This window comes from Chamaea fasciata, unplaced genomic scaffold (assembly GCF_029207755.1).
Source record: "Chamaea fasciata isolate MVZ Bird 193981 ecotype frontalis unplaced genomic scaffold, bChaFas1.0.hap1 SCAF_3, whole genome shotgun sequence".
Classification (NCBI taxonomy): domain Eukaryota; kingdom Metazoa; phylum Chordata; class Aves; order Passeriformes; family Sylviidae; genus Chamaea; species Chamaea fasciata.
This window is the reverse complement of record NW_027094088.1, coordinates 76,165,683-76,186,156: the sequence shown is the minus strand read 5'-3', so window position 1 is coordinate 76,186,156 and position 20,474 is coordinate 76,165,683. Positions and strand designations below refer to the sequence as shown.

At 37.4% G+C, this 20,474-nt stretch overlaps 1 protein-coding gene across 4 annotated transcripts in view; it reads right to left on the bottom strand.

The window, feature by feature from the left end:
- Window positions 1–3,425: 3,425 nt before the first annotated feature.
- The window catches only part of EPHA7 (EPH receptor A7), a 167,003-nt gene continuing 149,954 nt past the window's right edge, over window positions 3,426–20,474 (bottom strand). For 2 of the 4 annotated variants that reach the window (XM_066179541.1, XM_066179539.1), the window contains one exon: window positions 3,426–7,634. In XM_066179541.1, the coding sequence (XP_066035638.1) occupies window positions 7,439–7,634 (196 nt within the window). In that variant the 3' untranslated portion in view covers window positions 3,426–7,438. Of the gene's footprint in view, window positions 7,635–14,826; window positions 19,995–20,474 lie in introns of those variants that run through there. The other 2 variants (XM_066179536.1, XM_066179537.1) reach the window with 1 other exon arrangement.

Sequence of the window (20,474 nt, the reverse complement as noted above, 5' to 3'; positions counted from 1 at the left end):
ATTTCAGTCACAACAAACCCATGCAGCCCTACGGGCTGGGGCAGAGTGTAAGGCAAGGTGCCCAGCAGAAAAGGACAGGAGGGTGTTGGTTAACAGCCAGCTGATCATGAGCCATATGTGTGCCCAGGTTACCAAGAAGGCCAACAGCATCCTGGCTTTTATCAAAAGTAGTGTAGCCAGCAGGACTACAGCTGTGATCATCCCCCTGCATCTGCCACTTGTGAGGTGACACCTTCAGTACTGTGTCCAGCTCTGTATGCCTCACCACAAGTACATTGAGGAGCTGAAGTGGATCCAGAGAAAGGAAACAAAGCTGGTCAAGAGTTGAGAGAACAATTCTAATGTGGAGGAGCTGAGGGAGCTGGGGTTGTTTTGATGCCTTGAGAGGCTGCCTAGAACAGAGGCTAGACAGTGTAAAAGGAATGAAGTAGGTATTTATTAAAAAGGCCTTCAAAGGATACACCTTGGGCAGTACAAGAGCCTGGACAAGGCTACACCCAAGAAGGATGACAGGTTGCATGTTTTTACACTTTTATAAGTTTTTGTTCATTTACATACTGGGGTTAATTGTCCAATTACAGCTTCAGATTATGAAGCCACATCCACCCAGTTTGCTCTCCTCAATTTGCTGTTGTTTATAAATTTTGGGCCTAAAGCTGCAACAGTGTCTTTGGTTTTCTGGCTGGAAAAGGATTGTTTTGTCTGACGAAACTGTGAAGAGAACTTGCTAACACTTTTTGTGAAGTTCAGAGTTATATACTAATGCAGTACAGAATCTGGAAAATATGAAAGCTAAAACTTAAGGTATTACTTAACACTGGGGAAAATGAGGCTTAGGGGAACCTTATTGCTCTCTAAAACTACCTGAAAAAAGGTTGCAGTGACAGGAGGCTGGTCTCTTCTCCCAGGTAACAAGGGGTAGGACAAGATGAAATAGCTTCTAATTGTGCCAGAGGAGGTTGGGTACTGGGAAAAAATTTCTTCATGAAAAAGGTTTTCAAGCATTTGAAAAGGCTTCCTCAGGGAAGTGGTGGAATCATCATCCCTGGCGGTATTAAAAGTTGTGTTGATGTGCTGTTTAGGACATAATCTAATGGTGGACTTGGCACTACTAGGTTAAGGGTTGGACTCAATCTAACCCTTTTCCAAACTAAATGATACTCATTCTATGATTCTTTTCTGTGAAAGTGCAAACATATGTGTATGTATTTATAAGAAAGAGAGAAAACAAGCATAAAATAAATCAAAGCCCTAAAATGTCAAAGAAAATTCACTAACTCAGGCTTTTCCTTTTATTTTTAAAGATATATTTATATATTTCTTTAGTTTGTAATAAATTGAGAATTCCAGTATTTCAGAGGTTTGGAAATCAGTACTTTAAAAAAAGTTAGAGAACCAAAAATGGGTTCAAATTGAAACGGCAAACTTTTGGAAACCTTAGAGAAGAGGTATGTAACAGGAAGTGTTTTTCTTTAAGAGAATGAGAAGAGGTGTTTTTTTTTTTTTTTTTTCTTGAAGAATCAGTCAGTCATTTATCACTTCCTAAATCTGGATTTTGGAATAGAAAAAAATATTGAGACAGGTCTTTCCATAATGTAAATGTAGTTTACATGACATTGTAGTCAAAATGCAACTAAAAAGACTTGTTTTATGAGTAAGCCTGTGACCAACAACCAATGAAGTCCTCAATTGTTTACTTCATAGAAAGAAAAGAGCTAGAAAGGGCTGGTGACATGCCCTGTGAACAAGGAAGGGGAATTTTTCTAGGATCTGTGTGAACACAAAATGTCAGAACTGGCACAAAGTTATCGCTTAGATGTTTTTGGACAAGTTTAAAAACAGAGCCATCTCCTTCATGTCTCAAAGTATTTGAGGCCTAGAAAGAACTTTCCTGTTATTTGGTGTAAGTGCATAGAAATCCACTTTTTTGCCATTTTGGCATTACATACAAAAAGGGTTGTGCCTGCCCAGTACACACCAGGAAGGACAGGCTGACCTGGGATTTATTATGAATTTTTCCTTGATCCCAAGTTTCTGTTCATTGTCTTTCATTTTATTGCTACCGGACAATCTTACTCAATTAATAACTATCAACTAAAAAGTAGTACCCATTAACATTAATATCAGCGAAACAAAAAAATGCTGAAGCACTGGAGAGACTGTGCCAATATACAAATCTAACAAACTGAAAAAGTAGAAAAATTACAAATGTGGGAACTACCTTGTATTAATATAGATACATAGATATAGATGAGAGAGATAAAGATAGAAAGATAGAAGTCATTCAGAGTTTGTTATTTTTTAAAAAAATGGCGGGGCAGACTGATTTGGTAGTTTGCAGTCTCTTAATTTTTGGCTTATTAGTTCTCGAAGTTCTCCTGATTAAGAGAAAAATTTACAGGTACCTAAAATGTAAAGGAACAGGTGGAAAGTTGTCATCCCAAATCTCTGGCAGCTGGTTCACTTTTGTCACTGGCCAGATTAGTATAGCTATATGATTTGATAGAATTACTTTAGAACTACAGGAAAATAAGCACAGTACATAACTGTGGTGTGGTTTTTTTGTTTGTTTCGGGGTTTTGGTGGGGTTGTGTTGTTTGGGTTTTTTTGTTTGTGGTGTTTTGTTGGTTTGTTTGCTTTGGTTTTGTTTGCTTTTTTAATAGTGGCAAGTGGGATTGTTTCTAAAACAACAAATAAATAAAAATATGCTTTTATTTTTTTTCTCTCAAATGTTCAGCATACAACTCAGCTTGAGAAACACTAAATGTCAGTCATGGTTCTCTTATGTTGCTCACTCCTTTTCCCCACTATGTAAGATTTTTGGTATGTTATGAATACTTATAACACGTAGGGTCTACTCACCTTTCTACCTTTACATACTGTATTCACATGGTAATGTGGGTCACGGCACAACACTTGTGTAGACTGAGCATAGATTTTGAAGAATTGCAAGAATGCCATTTGAGTGAAGGTAAGTTATGGGTTATATAGAGTGAGTCCTTTCTATACAAGCAAGTTTAACCGGTCTGCAAAGCTGGGATTCAAATTCTTGTCACTGCTTTCACTGGTGTTGCAACTTAGACCCCAGCTTAGACTTGCACTAAAACAGAAGTGGCTAAACACAGCTTTGAGTGCTCATGCTGACAGGGTAGTTCCCCAAAGCCCACTTAGTTGTTGCCTAACCCTGAAAGTTCAACATTCACTGGGCTAGAGAAAGAGAGATTGTGACCTCAGCATTGTAGTTTGGTTCCAGAGCTCACTGAAGGAAATAGTGGGATCAACAAGAGCAACAGCTTCTGTGGAAGAGATCCTGAAAGTCTTACCTCACAGCACCTTACAGTCCCATGAGTGAGGCGGTGTTGAAAAATATACCAATATCAGTACACCACTCCCTGGTTTAATTTACCCCATCTGGATATTTCTTCTTTTCATGCAGACTGTTCCCTGCTCAGTATGAAAGAGTTGGTGGAGGTTGTTGCTTAAAACCCAGATTTCCTCTTTTAGTGTAGAGGGATGTGACTAATCTGGGTTTACAGCTTTTGCAAAGGAGACAGGACATCAAATTGTCTAAAGGCATTCCTTGATGCAGTTTATGGATCTAGCCCTTAGCAATTTTTCACTCTGAAGGTTGTATAACCACTCTGTCAGAACCAGAAGGCAATGAGAAGGTCTAAAATCAACCTTTAAGGTTCCCAGTTAATAAAACATAAATGACAATAGTTTGAAGTCCTCCCTCCCCCAACCTTTAATACATAGAAGAGAATTACAGCAATTGGGCACTTAAGTGCATGCACAGATTCCTGAATTGAAGCATGAAATAAAACAAAGGATTTAAGCAAAAGTACTTTTATTAGTAGTAAAGGGAAATGTGATATCTAAGAACTGTCAGATGAGAAAGTTTGATACAAAATGCTTTTTATAAGTTAAATCAGTAAGGAACTGCCTGGAAAGAACTGCAAAATGATTTCACAATTTCCAATGCCCTTGGCTATGAAGGAGAGATGAAATCTGATAAAACAGAAAGAACTGAACAAGGGGTAAATAAGTCTAACTATACACACACAGGCAGGGACTACAAAATAACTATTGCTTGAGAAGAAAAAAATAAGGAATTAACATCAGACATCTCTGAAAACATCAAGTCAAGCACCCAGTATCAAGTAAAAATGTGAAACAGGATATTTGGATGGTTAAGAAAGAAACTGTAAACAAAATAGAAAACATATATATATATATCACTGTATAAATACACTGTATCGCTATATCACTGTATAAATACATCATACACTCTTATGTTGAATAATTCATGCAGCCCTGGTCATTCTGCTTCAGGAGAAAGAAGGGCAAGACAGAGAGAGAAGATTGACAGAAGAAGGAAGTAAAGTCACAGAATATAGGACAAATTCAGACTACTCATCATAGTGCACCACTCTGATTTGGGAAGCATTTGAACTGTACATATTGGATATAGACCCTCGAAGATGTCTGGAAGTCAACAGCTGAAGGTGTCCCTATCTGTAGGGATTAGTGGAGGCTTTCTAACAGGACTCTACCCCTGTACCCCTGTTATAAACACAGCCAGGTACACACGGCTATGGAGGCTTGTGGCTTGAGACGGTGCAGCTATTCTTACTTTATGCACAACCACGTGTCTTCTTGAAAAAGCTGAGAGACAATATCAGGGAAGGATCATGAAAAGAAGTATAGGAAGGTTAGAAATTAATATGTAGGCAAAACAACCATGCTGTCCTTCAGTCTCAGGATACATTATAATAGTTTGGTTTGTTTTCAATCTTTTTCCTGTAACACCTTGTGGCTACTGAGGTAGCTGGTATTAAATCCCTTCCCAAATCATGCATCCAGTTCAGTGTCTGAACCCAGAAGGTAGGTCAAACTGCATTTCCCAGAGGTTATGCCACATTTCCCAGTGGAATTTTTTTTTTTTTTTTTTTTTTTTTGGTAGCAGAAGGTGGTAAGGTGCCACATAGCTGAATCCTCTCTCAACACCAAAAGGTAGGTATGGATAACCTTCATATCTGCTATCATGCCAGAAACAGTGGCAAAATTATGCAAAATCTGGAGCTTCAGTAAATAAAATTAGTAGAAGTATTACCTGTGTTTTGATATTGCTTTATGTTGTGTCTCTTATTGCAAAAAGTTGTATGCAACTGAGTTAATGGAGTTCTTTTAAAAATGTAAAAATGATACATAAAAAATCTGTATTATGGGGTGATACTAGGACACTACTTTGCAATCCCATTTATTTAATGGTAGGTGGGTTGTCACAAAACTTTGAGCAACGTGTAATTGAAGAATAATTTAGGCAGGGAAGGTTTTGGTCAATCGACACCGTGGCTATACGATTTAAATCCAGTATTATTTCAATAAAAGTGGAGAGAAATTACTAAGGTGGGAATCATTCTTCAAGCACTACTGAGCATTGAATTTACTCTCTATTCCTCATATGTTATTTAGTAGCTGAAGTTTATACATTGACAGAGAAGGTCTCGTAAACCTCATTGCTAAAATGGTACCCTGAGATGACAAAGGCTTAATTAACTTAAGCAAAGTTCAAATTGAAGAAAATGAAAAGAAAGTGCATGGTCATTGGTGGCATTTGGAACGAAGTAAGCCACCATTTACCAAAATCCTCAAGCAAATGATGGCCAAATCCAACCAGTTAAGAATTTTTGGTAATATTTCAGCTATGACTTTCAGTTGCCTCCTTCTCACCCAGACAAATTATTTCAATCTTATCCAGAGTCACCAAGATATTCTTAAATGAGGCCATTGTCTCCATGACACAATACTTAAATCATTCCACTGCTAGAAGAAACTAAAAATGGGCGTCATTTTGATAAGGTGTTACAACAACCAACTTGATATCACTCTTGTTTACATTCAAGATGAATGACGCATGAAAAGCTGTGTTACCCTGAAGGAGAAGAAAAATTTACCCAGTTCTGTCCTCTAAAACTTACAAAAAAAAAAACCAAAAAAAACAAAACAAAACAAAACAAAAAAAACCTCAAGTACTTATAATAGCCTAAACATCAATACTTTGCAGTCAGAAGTACCAAGTGAAAAGTGTCTATATACGCCAAGGTAATAGAATACTTCATTAACAGCAGGAGTCTCTCAACTGTCATACCAGTACATCTGCTAAGCTATAACTATGTTCAGAAACAGTTTCACGGGAGACAGAAAGATCTGAGCCTTTCCAGCATGCTTTCTGATAAACCTTTCCAGGCAAAATGGAAGAGCTTTGAGGAGGATTTAAGTGGAGAAGAAAGCGACTTCACGTAAGTAGATCCAGTTAAAAATTCTTAAAGTAGTTGGCAAAATGCCTTTTCTCAGGGAGACATAGAAGCTGGCTTTGCTCTTTGCAGACTAATCATTAGACATGTCTGATCACAGAAGCAGAGGAGAAGGAAGTGAGGAAGAGATTAGACTTGGCTGCTTTTCAGCTTTCTTACTCCTGAAGAACTCTTACCTTGGAAATCAGGGAATTTTAAAATGTCTGACAGACCTAACATGGCAATTTTCCTGCTTCCTTCTAAAAATACCAATTTTCCAAAAAAAAAAAACAAAAACCCAACCACCCCAGAAAAAACAGTCCTACATAATTAATATAACATTTCATGAAAAGTTATAAAATGTATTTTTTTTCACAATGAGCAAAATCCACTTTTATATTTTTCTGTAATACTGAAATGATTATTTTCAGCATTAAAAAAAGCTGTTAAAATATTCTTCTTTCCTGTTTCCATTTCACTGTCAGTGGTATAATTTCTGCTTCTTTCTGTTCTAGAATGAAAGGACATTTTAAAATGTCCCAGATTGCCTGGAGTATTATAATTTTGCTGAGTACTTCTCAACAAGGCCTACTCGTAGGCAGAGGCAAAGACTCACATAGATTTATTTGCAGGAGTATGACTAATAGAATGCTCTCTACCTCTTGCTACCATGAGCAGGATCAGTAGGAGTTAATCTGTATCATCCCAGTTTAAACTTCTTCCCCAGCAGGATCTTTAAAAAGTTTATTTAGCTGCTTCTCCTTCTCCTTTGCTCTTCTATATACATATTTTATGTATAAGAGGGGAGCTAGAAAGAAGATGGGGAAGCAGGGTTATGTTAGCGTGAGGAACTTCCAGGGCAGGCTTCCAGGGCAGCTTTGCTGGCTCTTCTCTCCCTAGCAGCATCGCCATGTCCTGCTTCGCCATCCTCCTGAAATCATCATGCTCTTCAGATGTGGTCTTTCATTCTTGTCATTAGTCATAATCCTCAGTTTGTCAGATGTGTGTTCTGGCCTCTCCCACACACCTCTGTTTACTCTTCCTCCTGTTGCCAGTCTGTTCCTCCCTTCTTCTCCATGCCTTTCCATGCTTCTTTTCTACATTTCCATTCTCTAATCCCAACTACAAAGTCCTTAGGGGCTTTAAAAAAATGCCTCATAGCGTTCACTGTGCCTCCAAACCAATCTCATGATCTTATGGTTATAACTCTTGTTTTGCTTCCCCTTTCTGCTTCCTTTGTCTCCTGCCATTATGCCATTTCTATTCAGGCTGTCATCTCTTCTGGAAAGGGATTTTTCTTGTTCTCTGTTTTGCAAAGCACCTGGCATGTTTTTGATTCTGTCAAACAAATAATAACAACAGATATGAAATTTGCAGTGCAGCAGAATCCTGATATCAGGAAGTAATAGAGGCAAATTACACTATCATTTTCATTGCCATGTATACACCACTATTTGTAAAAAATTCTCATTGACTGGCTAGGTAAACATCAATAAACTCAAAAATTCCCCAGCAAACACCTCTAACATGAAGGAAATGTAGTTGTGCTTCACGTTGGATCTCAATGAGCCACAGGATTATACTTGACAATTTCAGTATTGGAAACAAAGGAAATAAATGAATGAGGTGCAGTTTTTCAGATGGGGATTAGGGTATAAAATTAAGTACTGGGAGCAGATGTAAATAACTGCTTAAAACAGAGAAGCAGGACAAGGGTGGAATGGGTGGGTTCAATTTAACTCTGCTTAATTAAAAAAAGCATACACAAGGTAGATATATTCTATCATGTAAGCTAATTAAAGTAGACTCTTCTTTAGCCAAATATTATCAGAAGCTCTTAGTATGGCTGAAGAGTCTTATAAAACATTTTGACTGACTCATCTCAGTCATTATATGAGGCACCTGGAGATAGTATTTATGTTACTTGTGCTGCTAGAAAAGTCCCAACAAAACAAACCCAGAGCTTAAAAAAGAAAAAGAAAAAATAAGATGTGGATTTTACTGTACATTTAGTGACAGATTAGTCATAGGAAATCTCTAAACAATACAGCTTTAGAACTAATGGATGTAGACCAGGACTGAATGAAAAATATTTTACATATGGCTAGAAATCTCTTAACTAAATTATTTGAAAATTCCTGGGAGAAAAGCAATTTGTTATATACACTGAGACAAGCCAACGTAACACTAATACTAAAGAAAAATAAACCAGCAGAGGAATGACTCCCTGCTATACCAACCAATATTCTTATAGCTGATTCCAAAGTAGTGTCTGTCATTCCAGCACATGAATTAGATTATTTAACAGTGTGAATCAAAGGGAAGAGACTCATTCAAGAGAAGAGTGATATTAACACATCATTGCATGCCATACATCTCTGTCACCAAACTGGGAAAAATGGGAGCAGATGTTTCATGATAAACCGAGAAGAGGATCTGATGTTATTAATAGCTGTAATATCTGAGGCTTAACAACCAAAACGAAAAGCTAGAGGAAGCAATCTGATGGAGGGACAGAAAGTTTACTTCTGTCTCTAGTAAAGTGTCTTAGGGACTAATTTTACATGAAGGAAAGGTATTAACTAAGCTAAATCTCATTTCTATAAGGTTTTTTTGCACCTGCCTTTGAAGCCCTAGTAATGCATGGAATGCATGAGAAAAGAATTTATCAAAAAGGCACTCTGAGGAAAAGTGTTTTCTAAAAGAAAGAATTTTTTTACTCTGATAGGTCCTTTTAGTATTTTGAAGACAAGTAAGCCTTTGAATTAGTAAAAATGATTGACATGTGAATTTATTCAAAGCTAAAGGGTAGTCAAAAATGGCACTTTGATGCATAGGTATTTAAAACCTCAAGTTATGTTTGTACTGGCTCTCCCTCTCCTGATATGTTTTGGTTAGCACCAGAATGAAGGTCTCCAGATCAAGAGATTAATGAGATAGGGTACAGGGCTGCCCTGGACTGTGGCACAGCTTTGCAATGGGCTGCCACTAATTCTCACTGCCTAAGTACTAGTTTCACCAGAGCAGAGCCCAGGTGCAAGCTAGCAAGTATGAAACATCAACAAATGGGAGATGAAGATCCCTGTGCAACACATGGCAAATCAGTGAGATAATTTCCTTGCATCTCTATGACCCAGCTACTTATTATCACAATGGTTCATTTAGCTGACGTGCTGTCCCATATCATTCCAGATTTGAATTAGACACTCTATCTCCCTGGAAAGAGATGGAAACCCAAAATGATTTGGAGAAACTGAAGGCCAGTGAAAGAGCAGATAAAGCTTCTGTAGTGAGGATAGCGCTTCAGTTCTTGGTTGCTACATCTGCATGGTTGGATTTAGTACTTATTTATCCGTACACGCCAAGGCCATATCTGAAATCAATAATGACAGAAAACGTGTAAAAGATACTACCCATACTGTAACTTCCACATAAAGGAAATCCTATGAGAGCTAACTCTCCGAGTGTCCTGGGTGAGCCATCATGTATCCCTAGAGTAAATCCCAAGAGTAAAAAGGGGATTCACAGCCTCTAACCTTCTCTGAAATTAAATCCCTAAATTTATCCTTTCAATAGGAGATGCATGTCAAGAAGGATCAGAGATCACATGCTCTTTATCTAGTGGTTGAGCAGTATCAGAGTGATATGGCAGTGTGGTGCCTACAGACCGAGATACCAGCTCTTCTGGGAAAAGAAGGCCACTCAATGTCTTCCAAGAAAAATCTCCATTTTAATGAGAACAACAATCTCCTCATTCCCAGAAGTGTCATAAGCATGATTTTCAGAGGAAGAAGGGGATTTCTGAAAAGGAAAGGTGCATCAGGAAGGGAAGGGATTGTACAGTGCAGGAAGTAACATAAGAGGTAATTTTGGACTAGGCTTACCCTAACCAAACTTTTCCCAGGCAAGCAGCTGCAGCTCAAAATGTCTGGCAACGTGTGAATACCGATATATGAGTCTCTCCTTTCCCACAGAGAGGTTGAAAATATCATGTTGGCCTTTTTGTAATACCTCCCCACAGCCCAGTACTGTAGAGTCAGTCTTAGTCTTTCTATGCCTTTCTCACCCAAGAGATATGTAACATTGTCACAAGCCCCAGAAAAGTAGGCCATTCATCAAATCACAGAAAAATAAGGTGAGCTTTATCCATAAGGATGCCAGACAGGTCTTACATGTCCACCCATCAGCATCCTAAACCATGGATAGCCATGATTCAGCTCTCAATAAGCATGAGGGGAGTCAGTCTGTTGTCTTGTTCTAGCACTTATGCTAAAAAAGGAGAGAGTGACCCTAGTAACAGCTGGATATCATTTCTGTGAGGTATCTCCCTACTTGCATCAAACAGCTTCTACCAATTTACAGCATATTCATCTGCTTACTAATGCTCACTGACCTTAGCTAACAAGGACTTCCATCACCAAAAGGCTTTAAATTAAAAACAACAGCAACAACACAATAGAACTTATGGTCTAAGCACTACCAAATACAATATACTGTTTTGCAAAAGTATGCTGCAATGGTTCAATGACACATTTTGCACAAACGTAAGTCTTTGCTAAGATATCTGGCTTCTGTTTCTGTGGTAGCCAAAGTGAAGGTCTTTTAACTTAGATCTGAAAATTCAGCCTTAAATATCGTGCAACCACTTCCGAAAGCATTATGATTGAGACATATATACATATACATAATCTTAAATTTAAATAATTTGACAGCATCTGATGTTAAAAAAAAGAGATAAATTTAGCTTTGCACAATTCTATTACAAATATACAGGTGTAAAAATGGTATTAGCTACTTTAAAGTCTTACTTTATAGAGATTTTTCTTCCCTTTTAAATAATAATTATTATACTTTGCTATAGTGAAAGCAGGTACTATTTCTAAGGTATATTTTCTGGCTTTTTCAGCAAATAATTCAGAAGCAGATGACATATTCAAGTGTCAGTTTTCATGTGATTTTCAACAATCCAGCTATATTAATGTCATAAAATCCCAAAGAAGTATTTGTAACAGTACAAATGAATGTGAAGAGACTTCCCCCTCATTCATTATGACGAGTGTAAAATCACAAAACGTAACTCTTTTCTCCTGCTTTCCTGATATAATCCCTTCACCATATGGGTTGGGTTTTTTTTGTTTGGTTTTTTGTTTGTTTGTTTGTTTGTTTTTGTTTTTTGGGGGTTTTTTTTGGGTTTTTTGGCTTTTTTTGTTTTTTGTTTTTCTGCCATTCAGCTCCCGCTTAGATTGCACTGCCAACAAAAAGATTTTGACATTATTTTAAATACATTCCATTAGCTTGTAACACTGGTGTTAACTGGGCAGTCCATGTAAGCCTTACATTCTGCTCTTCTGTATTCAACAATTCCCCCCTCTTTAAACACACTTCTTTTTCTGGTTTGCTTTGATTTGTTTTTACCCACGCTAAATGACTTTGGTACTTAAGAGCTGTCTCCCTGACTCATAGTCTGTTGGTTGTAAATAGACATTGCTTTTGTTGTTGCTGGGGTAGTAGATATTCCTTCCTCAGGATCATCTTCTACTTACCCTACAGGGAAGCATGGGTGCTGCTAGGTAAGTATTAATGACTGATGTCAGCTGGGGGGAAATTGAAGTACAGCACAGTGCTGCAAATAGCTTCCTACCTCATGGCTGGGAAAATGTCCCTCAAAGGCAGCTCTGCACAAGGAAACAAACACGGACAACTGCAGAGGGAATTCGGCGTTAGGAATACTCAAGTAACTACTGCAAGAAAGGTATGGTCTGGGAGTCACCCGGTTGTTAGGAAAGCAGTTTCATGGGATAGGAGGCAGCTTGTGACTGAAACTTGCAACAAAGAGCACACAGTCTAATTGGGATGCTTTTGCCAGCAAATAGAAGGCATAAAAGAGGATTCTCCTCTTGCACAAATTTAGGTAATGTAGGCATTGAGACAATTATTTCTCTTGAAAAGAGCGCTACGAAGAAATGCCTGAAAGCTGTTTTTTCTTTCCTTCCCTGCCCCGATTCCTGCCTTTGGCAGTGGATGAACTGAAGCTATGTAGTAAAGAGCAGCCTTTCCCTCCGCAACAGCAATGAATCACTTCTCCACAGCACTATGTGGTTAAAGCCCAGTAACATTAAAGGAGAATCCTCATTAAGAATACCTCTCAGTGCCTTGATGGCCCAATTTCTTCAGGTAGGTATATTGGCCTGGATTTGAACCTAAGTCTCTCTTTTTCTCCAGCACTGCTATTTTGTATAGATTAATATAAGGGATGACTTTCAGGCTACTCCTGTAAACAAACCAGGAGAGAGACTTGGAATGCAATGGCCTGAGGGCTAGAGCTCTGCAACTCTTTCACTTTCTGAACAAACTCCTAATCACCTAATCACTTTAAAAATGCCATTTCTGAGTGGCCTTCAGGAGGTATCTGGGTGATGTTACTAAGTTTCTTCCAGGCAAATCAGATTTCTCATGCAATGTACTATGTGAAACATCAGGGGAATAACACTTTTAATTTATGACTATGACTGTAAAGAACATGCTGGAGAGAACAAATCTGAGATTCCTGCACCTTCTTGCTGTTAAGCTATGCATGTATTCTTGGCATAGGCTGTTTGTCCCTGAGAAAAGGAAATTAAAACATTTTACAGCAGACATGTTAAAAATGGACATGCAGACCTTCAGGAAGCCAGTGTAAGTTGGCATAGTAACACAGGTTGAACAACAGTCAAGAAATTGCCTGAGTAATGTTTCTACAGACATGAAATGAGAGGAATCAATAGGAATACATTCTATCAGTCTATCTATCTATCTATCTATCTATCTATCTATCTATCTATCTATCTATCTATCTTCAATCTAGCCTCTTGCAAGCCAGGTTTGAATGTTTGAGTAAAAATAATGGATGATTTTTCTTCTCAATGAGACAGTATCTTTGGATCAGGAAGCTTGTTCCTCAATGTAAATTCATGGTTTTCTTCATAACTCTAATGACAGAATCACAGAATGGGTCAGGCTGGAAGGGACCACACTGGGTCATCTGGTCCAACCTCACTGCTCAAGCAGGGCTGTCCTAGAGCACATGGAACAGGATTGTGCCCAGATGGTTCTTGAATATCTCCAGTGAGGGAGACTCTATATCTCTGGGCAATATAATCACAAGATAATTTCTACTGCACTTGATTGATCCTACAGACATCATTCCTTCTGTTTTGTTTTGGCTCAAAAGAGGAAGGCTTTAGTTATGGACTTGGGGCTATAATGTCTCCAGTTTTTAAATGACTTGACATACTCAGTTATGGAACTCAGACACCAGTAGCACACAAATCTTTGGGCATAGTTATGGCTCAAAGCACTGGGTGTGTATTTCAGTGTTAGCCATGTTATGACTCATCAGATGACCTCTAAGTTGTAGTTTTTAATTATTAATTACTAATAGCAACACAGTTCTACAATTGGCTATTTGGTTCAATTACATGCAGAAGCCTTGGTCCATGGATGAATAGATTTTCTATTCCAGATTTAGCTCTTCTGGCACCGGGCATAATGTCTTGTTCTGTCCAAGATTCATTTGGCTGGCTACACAAGTTTCGCCTGGCTGCATCACATCTTTTTTCATAGTCTATCAAGACATCAGTTATTTTTTAACTTGTGCTTCTTTTTTGGTCAATCTAATTAGACATTTATTTCACCCAATTTGTATGGTATAAGTGCCAAAATTTGCTATCATTATACAAGACTTAAAGAACTACTCTAAAATTATCTGAGAGTAAATATCATCATAGTTCATGTCTTATTTTCAGGCTTGTATTGTAAAATACTCCTTTCATGTCTCAATTTCAAGTTTGCTTGAATGAGTTGTGTATTACCAGTTGCTTTCCCATCTGTCTCTATTTAGTCTCTTTGACAAATTCCAATCTGGCCTGAGGAAAACTCAGGGTACTGAAACCACTACACATTACATTATTAGGTATATTATATTAACAGTGCCTCTTTACTTAAAAAATCTTCACACTCCTAAACTCCCCTGCCAACAATGTCTTGTGGAGCCCTACAACTTAGACACTGTGAATGACTTCATGGCTCTCTTTCCACTCCCTCCCATCTTCTGACTTCTCACCACGTACCAAAGCAAGGGTTTTCATCCATAATTTCTAACCTTTCATAATCTTCTTGAATGTAACCTACAGGGTATACACATCACTCCATTCACTTTCAAACTGCCTAACCCTTACCCACCCTGAAAGTGCTCCAAGAATTTCATGGATATTACAGACATGCTAATTTTATCCCTTAGCCTGTCCCAAGAAATTTGGCTCTAAATGCATGTGTCAATTAATGTAACTTAAAAGTCTCAAAAAAACAAATCCAGAGGAAAAATTCTCACAAAAGTAACTTGCATTCTGCCACTACTCTTTGATCAGGATATTGCAGATTTTATGCCTATGGTTTAATCCTTTATATTTTTCAAATCCCTGTATGGAATGTTTTACAAAAATGGGGAGCCCCTGTTATACTTTGGGTTTCACAAACCATTTGTTGGATAAGGTTATTCTTTTTTTTTTTTTTTTTTTTTTTTTTTTTTTTTTTTTTTCCCCTTAAACTGTTGTATTCCCTCCCCAATCCATTTTTTGCAGGAACTTTAATTGCAGAACTGCATATTTCCAAGTAAATAGAGGGCTGTACTATGCAAACAATAAATATCTATGTTTAAAAGTAATTGTTGACTACATTTGAAACCCTTAAGGGAATACGAGAAGATATACAGGCTTGAGCCCAGGATTTCTTGTTCTACTAGAAATTTGTTTTAGAGTGAGACTTTTGAGTAGTTCTGAAAATCTGAAATCTACCATATGCAGGTCCATTATAAGTTAGTGGGGAAAAAAAAATCACCTGCTTCCATTTATCAGTTAATTGATCAGAAGTACAATCCAAACAGGTCCTGAAGATGGAGAAAACCTGGTGTAATAGTTGCTCAGCAAATTACAGCACCAACTCTCTGAACACCTCTGCAGCACCTGCTGCCAGAATGGTTCTTGGGCAAGAATTTGTATTGTACTTTTCTAAAACAGCATTTGTCATTCTTAATGGGATTGGTTCTCTCCCATGAGAACCTCAAATGTCAATTGTTCAAAATAAAACTAATAAGAGAAACAGCCCAACCAACAAACAAAACCCACCAAAGACCAAATGCATACCATGAGCACATAATTTTTAAACCACTTGCAAGGAGGCAATGAATTAAGGATGTTTTAGCTCTAACGTGTCACAAACACACTTTTAAAAGGCGAGATGACCATTTTTTGGCTGAGTTGCCCTTCAGTCTTTTCTCACAGCCAGTGGACTGCTTCACGCCATTACTGGGCAACAGAATGCTGGCTGAACCGTGCCCTTGTGGCAGGGTGTCTCTGTATTGCCTGGCATTATGGCTGTAGTGACACAATCACTCTCTCAGCAGTAACCCAAAAGTCATGGAATTTAAATCATTCTCAAAATTTCTATATATGAATTACTTAGAAAGTTAAGAACAAATTATTATTTTATTTCAACTACTAACCAATAAATGTAAAAAAATACCAACAACAAAAAAAACCAAAAAAAAACCCCTTCATCCCCCACATTAAAGCAATAGTTTTTTTAACATTCAAAACAGTGGAAACTATTCATCGTATATTACTATTAGTGGAGAAAAGCAAATTTAATTTAAAATAATTTTTTCAAACTCCCTCAGTGGATGCCAGATAGTTCAAGCTTAAACAAATATAAAAAACCTCATTTAAAATTGGAAATAATACAGACAGAGCTCAATTATTGAGATATTAAGGGCAACATTCAATTTGAGATACATTTAAGCATCTTTGCCTCCTGGAGATTTTACATGACAAGGCTTTAGATAAACATGGTTTTGCAAAACAGTGGCTATCATATCTGATCACATAACCTCTGGACTAAAGCAGTATGTCAGCAAATATTTCTGATTATTTAAAATATTAAATAACTATAATTTACTAGGCAGGTCTTCCTCAGAACAATCACAAAAAAATTCAATAATTGATATCCACATACAAAAAGCATGGCCTGTTACAAGTCTCTGAGTAATAATAATAAAAAATCACCTCTCTCTGTGATAAAGCCCAGTTTAAATACATTCTGGGATATACCAGTGGTGGAGGATCTGCCTTTCTAGGACACTCAGCTTACAAGGAAAACCGTAGCAGCCAATAACAGATAGGGTAGAAATCACTTTACCTAACTTTAGCTATATAGATATTAGACACCTAATTTAAGCTAATCATCTGGCTTCCCTCTACATCTAATGGAGATAAGCATTCCCAGAGGGAGATTCATCCTGCTTTTTTTTAGGCATCTCTCTTCTAGATGCTTGCAGACGGATAAAGTCAAGAAAGATCAGTCTCACAGACAGCCTGATAATCTGTCATTAGCAATGCACAATGTCCAAATTCTTTGAAATGAAGCCAGAACTGGATTTTTTTATTTTTTCCATCCTTTACCCTTTCATTCTCCCTGTGACCCAACTTTTTCTTCAGTTCCTCCCATGAACATCAACTTTTTCTGGCACTTTATTTTTCTTACCCTGGACTGTGTTTTCTGAAACCTGGGGAATTGTAACCAATGTCAATATTTTGCGGCTCTACCAGTTACAAATCCATTTACATGCATGTGCTCTAAACTGCAGCAATGATCTGAACATGTAGATAAGTTATCTGATTGATTGCGGTTGATCGCGATTGTGCTTTCTGGGTCTACTCTACCACTTTCAAATGTGTAAAAATCTGTGGCAACATTAAGGCAGTAAAGGTATATAGATGAATGCTAAAATATATTTACTATTCAAAGAAGATGGCTTAAATCAAACCAGGAAAATTAAGGAAGAAATACCATTAGGGCACTCACTTGTACATGCGTGAGCCCAAGTCACCACGCATGCTTAGAGGCCTCCGTGCTTCAGAATATTGGACAAGTCCTAAAGGTGAAGCCTGGCCTCAATTCTTTTGCATTTAGGGTTCATAGGTTCTCAGCAATACCAGCATTGCTGCGTGGTGCCTTTGATGACCAAGCCCTTAGAAACAGTAGCCAAGATTTATAAGGAAGCAGGTGGAAAGACTTCTAAATTCTTAGCTGGGTGCCTAAAACAGAAACAAGACTGACAAGCACCTTGCCCAGCTGCCCACAGATGCACACCCCAGAGGTGAGGCACCTAGCATTTGTTATAACACAAAATGGATGTTTATTAATTGTGCATTAATTGTGTTCTAATGGCTACTTGAAGTGCCTTGGCCAAGTGCTTGCAGGCACTAATTCCAATATTGGGCATGCAGCCTACTCTGCATCTTACTCCTACAGATTTTTTAGAAAATTAAATTTAATATTAAAAAAACATCTTGAGCTGCATACGTGAAAATAACTCCATTACTACTGAATGACAATCTAATACGAAAGAAGAAATAGTCACCCTTTTTTCTTACTCTGCCCAAATCCAGGCAATAAATTAGGCTTCTCAGCATGACTGTAAAGTGCTGTGAATTGTATAAACAATCATATATGGACACTGAAAAATAACCCTTATGCACATTGCATTATAGTTCCAAAAATATATTTACAGTCTATTACAAAGATTACAAATGGAAGTGTCTATGTATCGGGATTATGCTAGTTAAAAGCTTTTTACAGATATTCTTAAACAAAGGTGGGTGGGGACAGAAAATTATTATAACCAGGCTGATTTTTCTAGTGAAACAAATAAATAAAATGACAAATATAACACTGTACAGTGATCTAAAAAGGGGGAGAAAAAAGGAGGGGGAAAAATGATGCATTTAAGTTTTTGATAACTATCTTTGGTCCTAAATGTGGGAAAACACATTATGTAGCACTGAATATACATGTTTGTTTGTGATGCTCTGCAAGTAAAATAGAAAAATATAGTGCATTTTCAATGTATTCAGAGCTCACTACACATAAATGTGTGTACAAAACAAGACAGTATAAATAAAATTTACAAGTTTTACAAAGGAACATTTACAAGGTTTTTCTTTTGTTTTATTTTTTTTGTGTGGATGCCCACATTATCAAACCAGACCAATTTATGACTGATCCCTGGGATCTTTCTCTATCAAAATCAATAGAAGCAGCCCAATTCTCTTTGGAAGTACAGCATTTCATTGCTGGGGTAGTTCACAATTTTCAGATTTTTTTTTTAAAGCATTTCTCTCTGGTTCATATACATTCTTGCAATATCTGTAAAGACTCTTCATTATTGCTTATGGTAATTAAATATTTTAATCAAAGAAAAATTATATATAATTAAATGGTGTAAAAAGTTATTCCATTGAGCAACTACCCTTTGCATCTCTGTTCCTGATGAATGACTGTTGTGTCTGTGTGACCACGCACACACATGTTCGTTCAGAGCAGCAAAAGCTCGTAAAAAAATTGAAAATTTTGAACTGCCCCTTGTCTCATGCTCTACAGTTCTATATAAAAGCTATGTCCTTATTCTGACAGCTGGACTGCATACGGCTTAAACTCATAGAAAATATACACCAGCTATTTCTCTTGGATTTGCTAATGCGGAGTACTGAAAAAAATTGTGATGTGCTCAGATTAAATGGTTTAGGTAACACTGGAGAACTGCACCCGTACTCTGAGACACTCCTACAATCACTTGTCCATTCAATGCTGTGTCTCAGCAGGTTTACAGTTGTAGATCTACATCTCAGAATAAATCTTAGTTTAACTCTAGTCCATTAAAATCATCTTGCAAACAATTTGCTAAAAGTGCCTAGAACTACTTAGGGGTCATTATTGCTTTTCTTCTTCTTTACATTTTTTTTCTCTTTTATTTTCTTTTAAAAGATAGCATATGTATAACCTTAAAAAATTCTTTAAAAAATATCAGAGCTCTTGGCAACTTGCATTTTCCTGACTCCCTGCCAATTAGCTACCCATGTCGATACGGTGTTGATTTAACAAAAGGAAATGGCACAAAGGGATACCAAAGTTCAGATAGATATACATTGCTTGGTCATGCTTCTTAAATCTCTAGGAACTCAAATAATCCTTCAGAGGTACCCAGTGTAGTAATGTGTCATTGAATTAGCACTGAAAAGGTCCAAATATATAAACATCATACTAAAAGAAAGTCTTTATGAAGAATAAACACAAATGATTAAAAAAAGATTCAGAAATCACAGATTTAAGGAAAATATTTTGTTGAATTCAACAATAATATCATGATTTTATCTGACAAATATATTCTTTTTTAAATTTTTTATGTACATTTAAAAAGTCTATTAGATAAAAAGGAGGTTAGAGAGCTCAAGGTGTTTGTATGTTTATTCAGGTAGTACTTTGTTTATTGTCACTGCTGTTTTCCTTGCCACCACTGGTGGATGCTAATTCCCTTTTCATAAATTCTGGTGGCACTTAGGAGTTCAAGTCTGTAGGTGCTTCTTGTAGCTCTTCTATTCACTGCAGGAAGGACCCAGGAAATCAAGTGTCTTCTAGCAGCACTTCATATATACTGAAGGCCAGTGCTGTTCTCTCAGTCTGTCACCTCCCTCATAAGGGAGAAATGTCTATCACACTTGGATGCCAGTGCCGTGTAAATGTAGCATTTGTGCTCTCATAGTCTGAATGCTGCTCATGATTTTCTTTTGATGACCAACCAACGTGATCCCTAAACTCATCACATCCCTGGGGAAGATAAATGCGTACATTGTTAATTTTTCAACTTAGACTGCTATTGTATGGTATTCAGCTGTGAGTCAAAGCTACGCAGTGGTTTGGACTACATTGGGTTCTGACATGGAAGCTACGCCGTAACCTTAGCTCAGCACTGGGAAGTTCATACAGGCACTGTTCCACCTCTCAGCCACGAGTGCAATTACATGACAAGTGTCATGTAATTACACTGTGTGGGTCTCCACATCTGAGAAGGAGGTCAGTAGGTTTTATGTTAAGATAACCTTTTTGTGTAGCTTTTAAGGGCGCCCGAAGACAAAGACACTCCTCTCGTAAAATACTTCGGGTGGTTTTCAGGACAAAGTTATGTATAAATACAAGATTTTGGGGATCATAGTCTGTTTCTTAAAGAGATGCCTAGATGCCTTCACATATTGACACATACCCATCATGCAAATGAATGAGGAGCAACAGTTTCAACTCCGCTCCTAC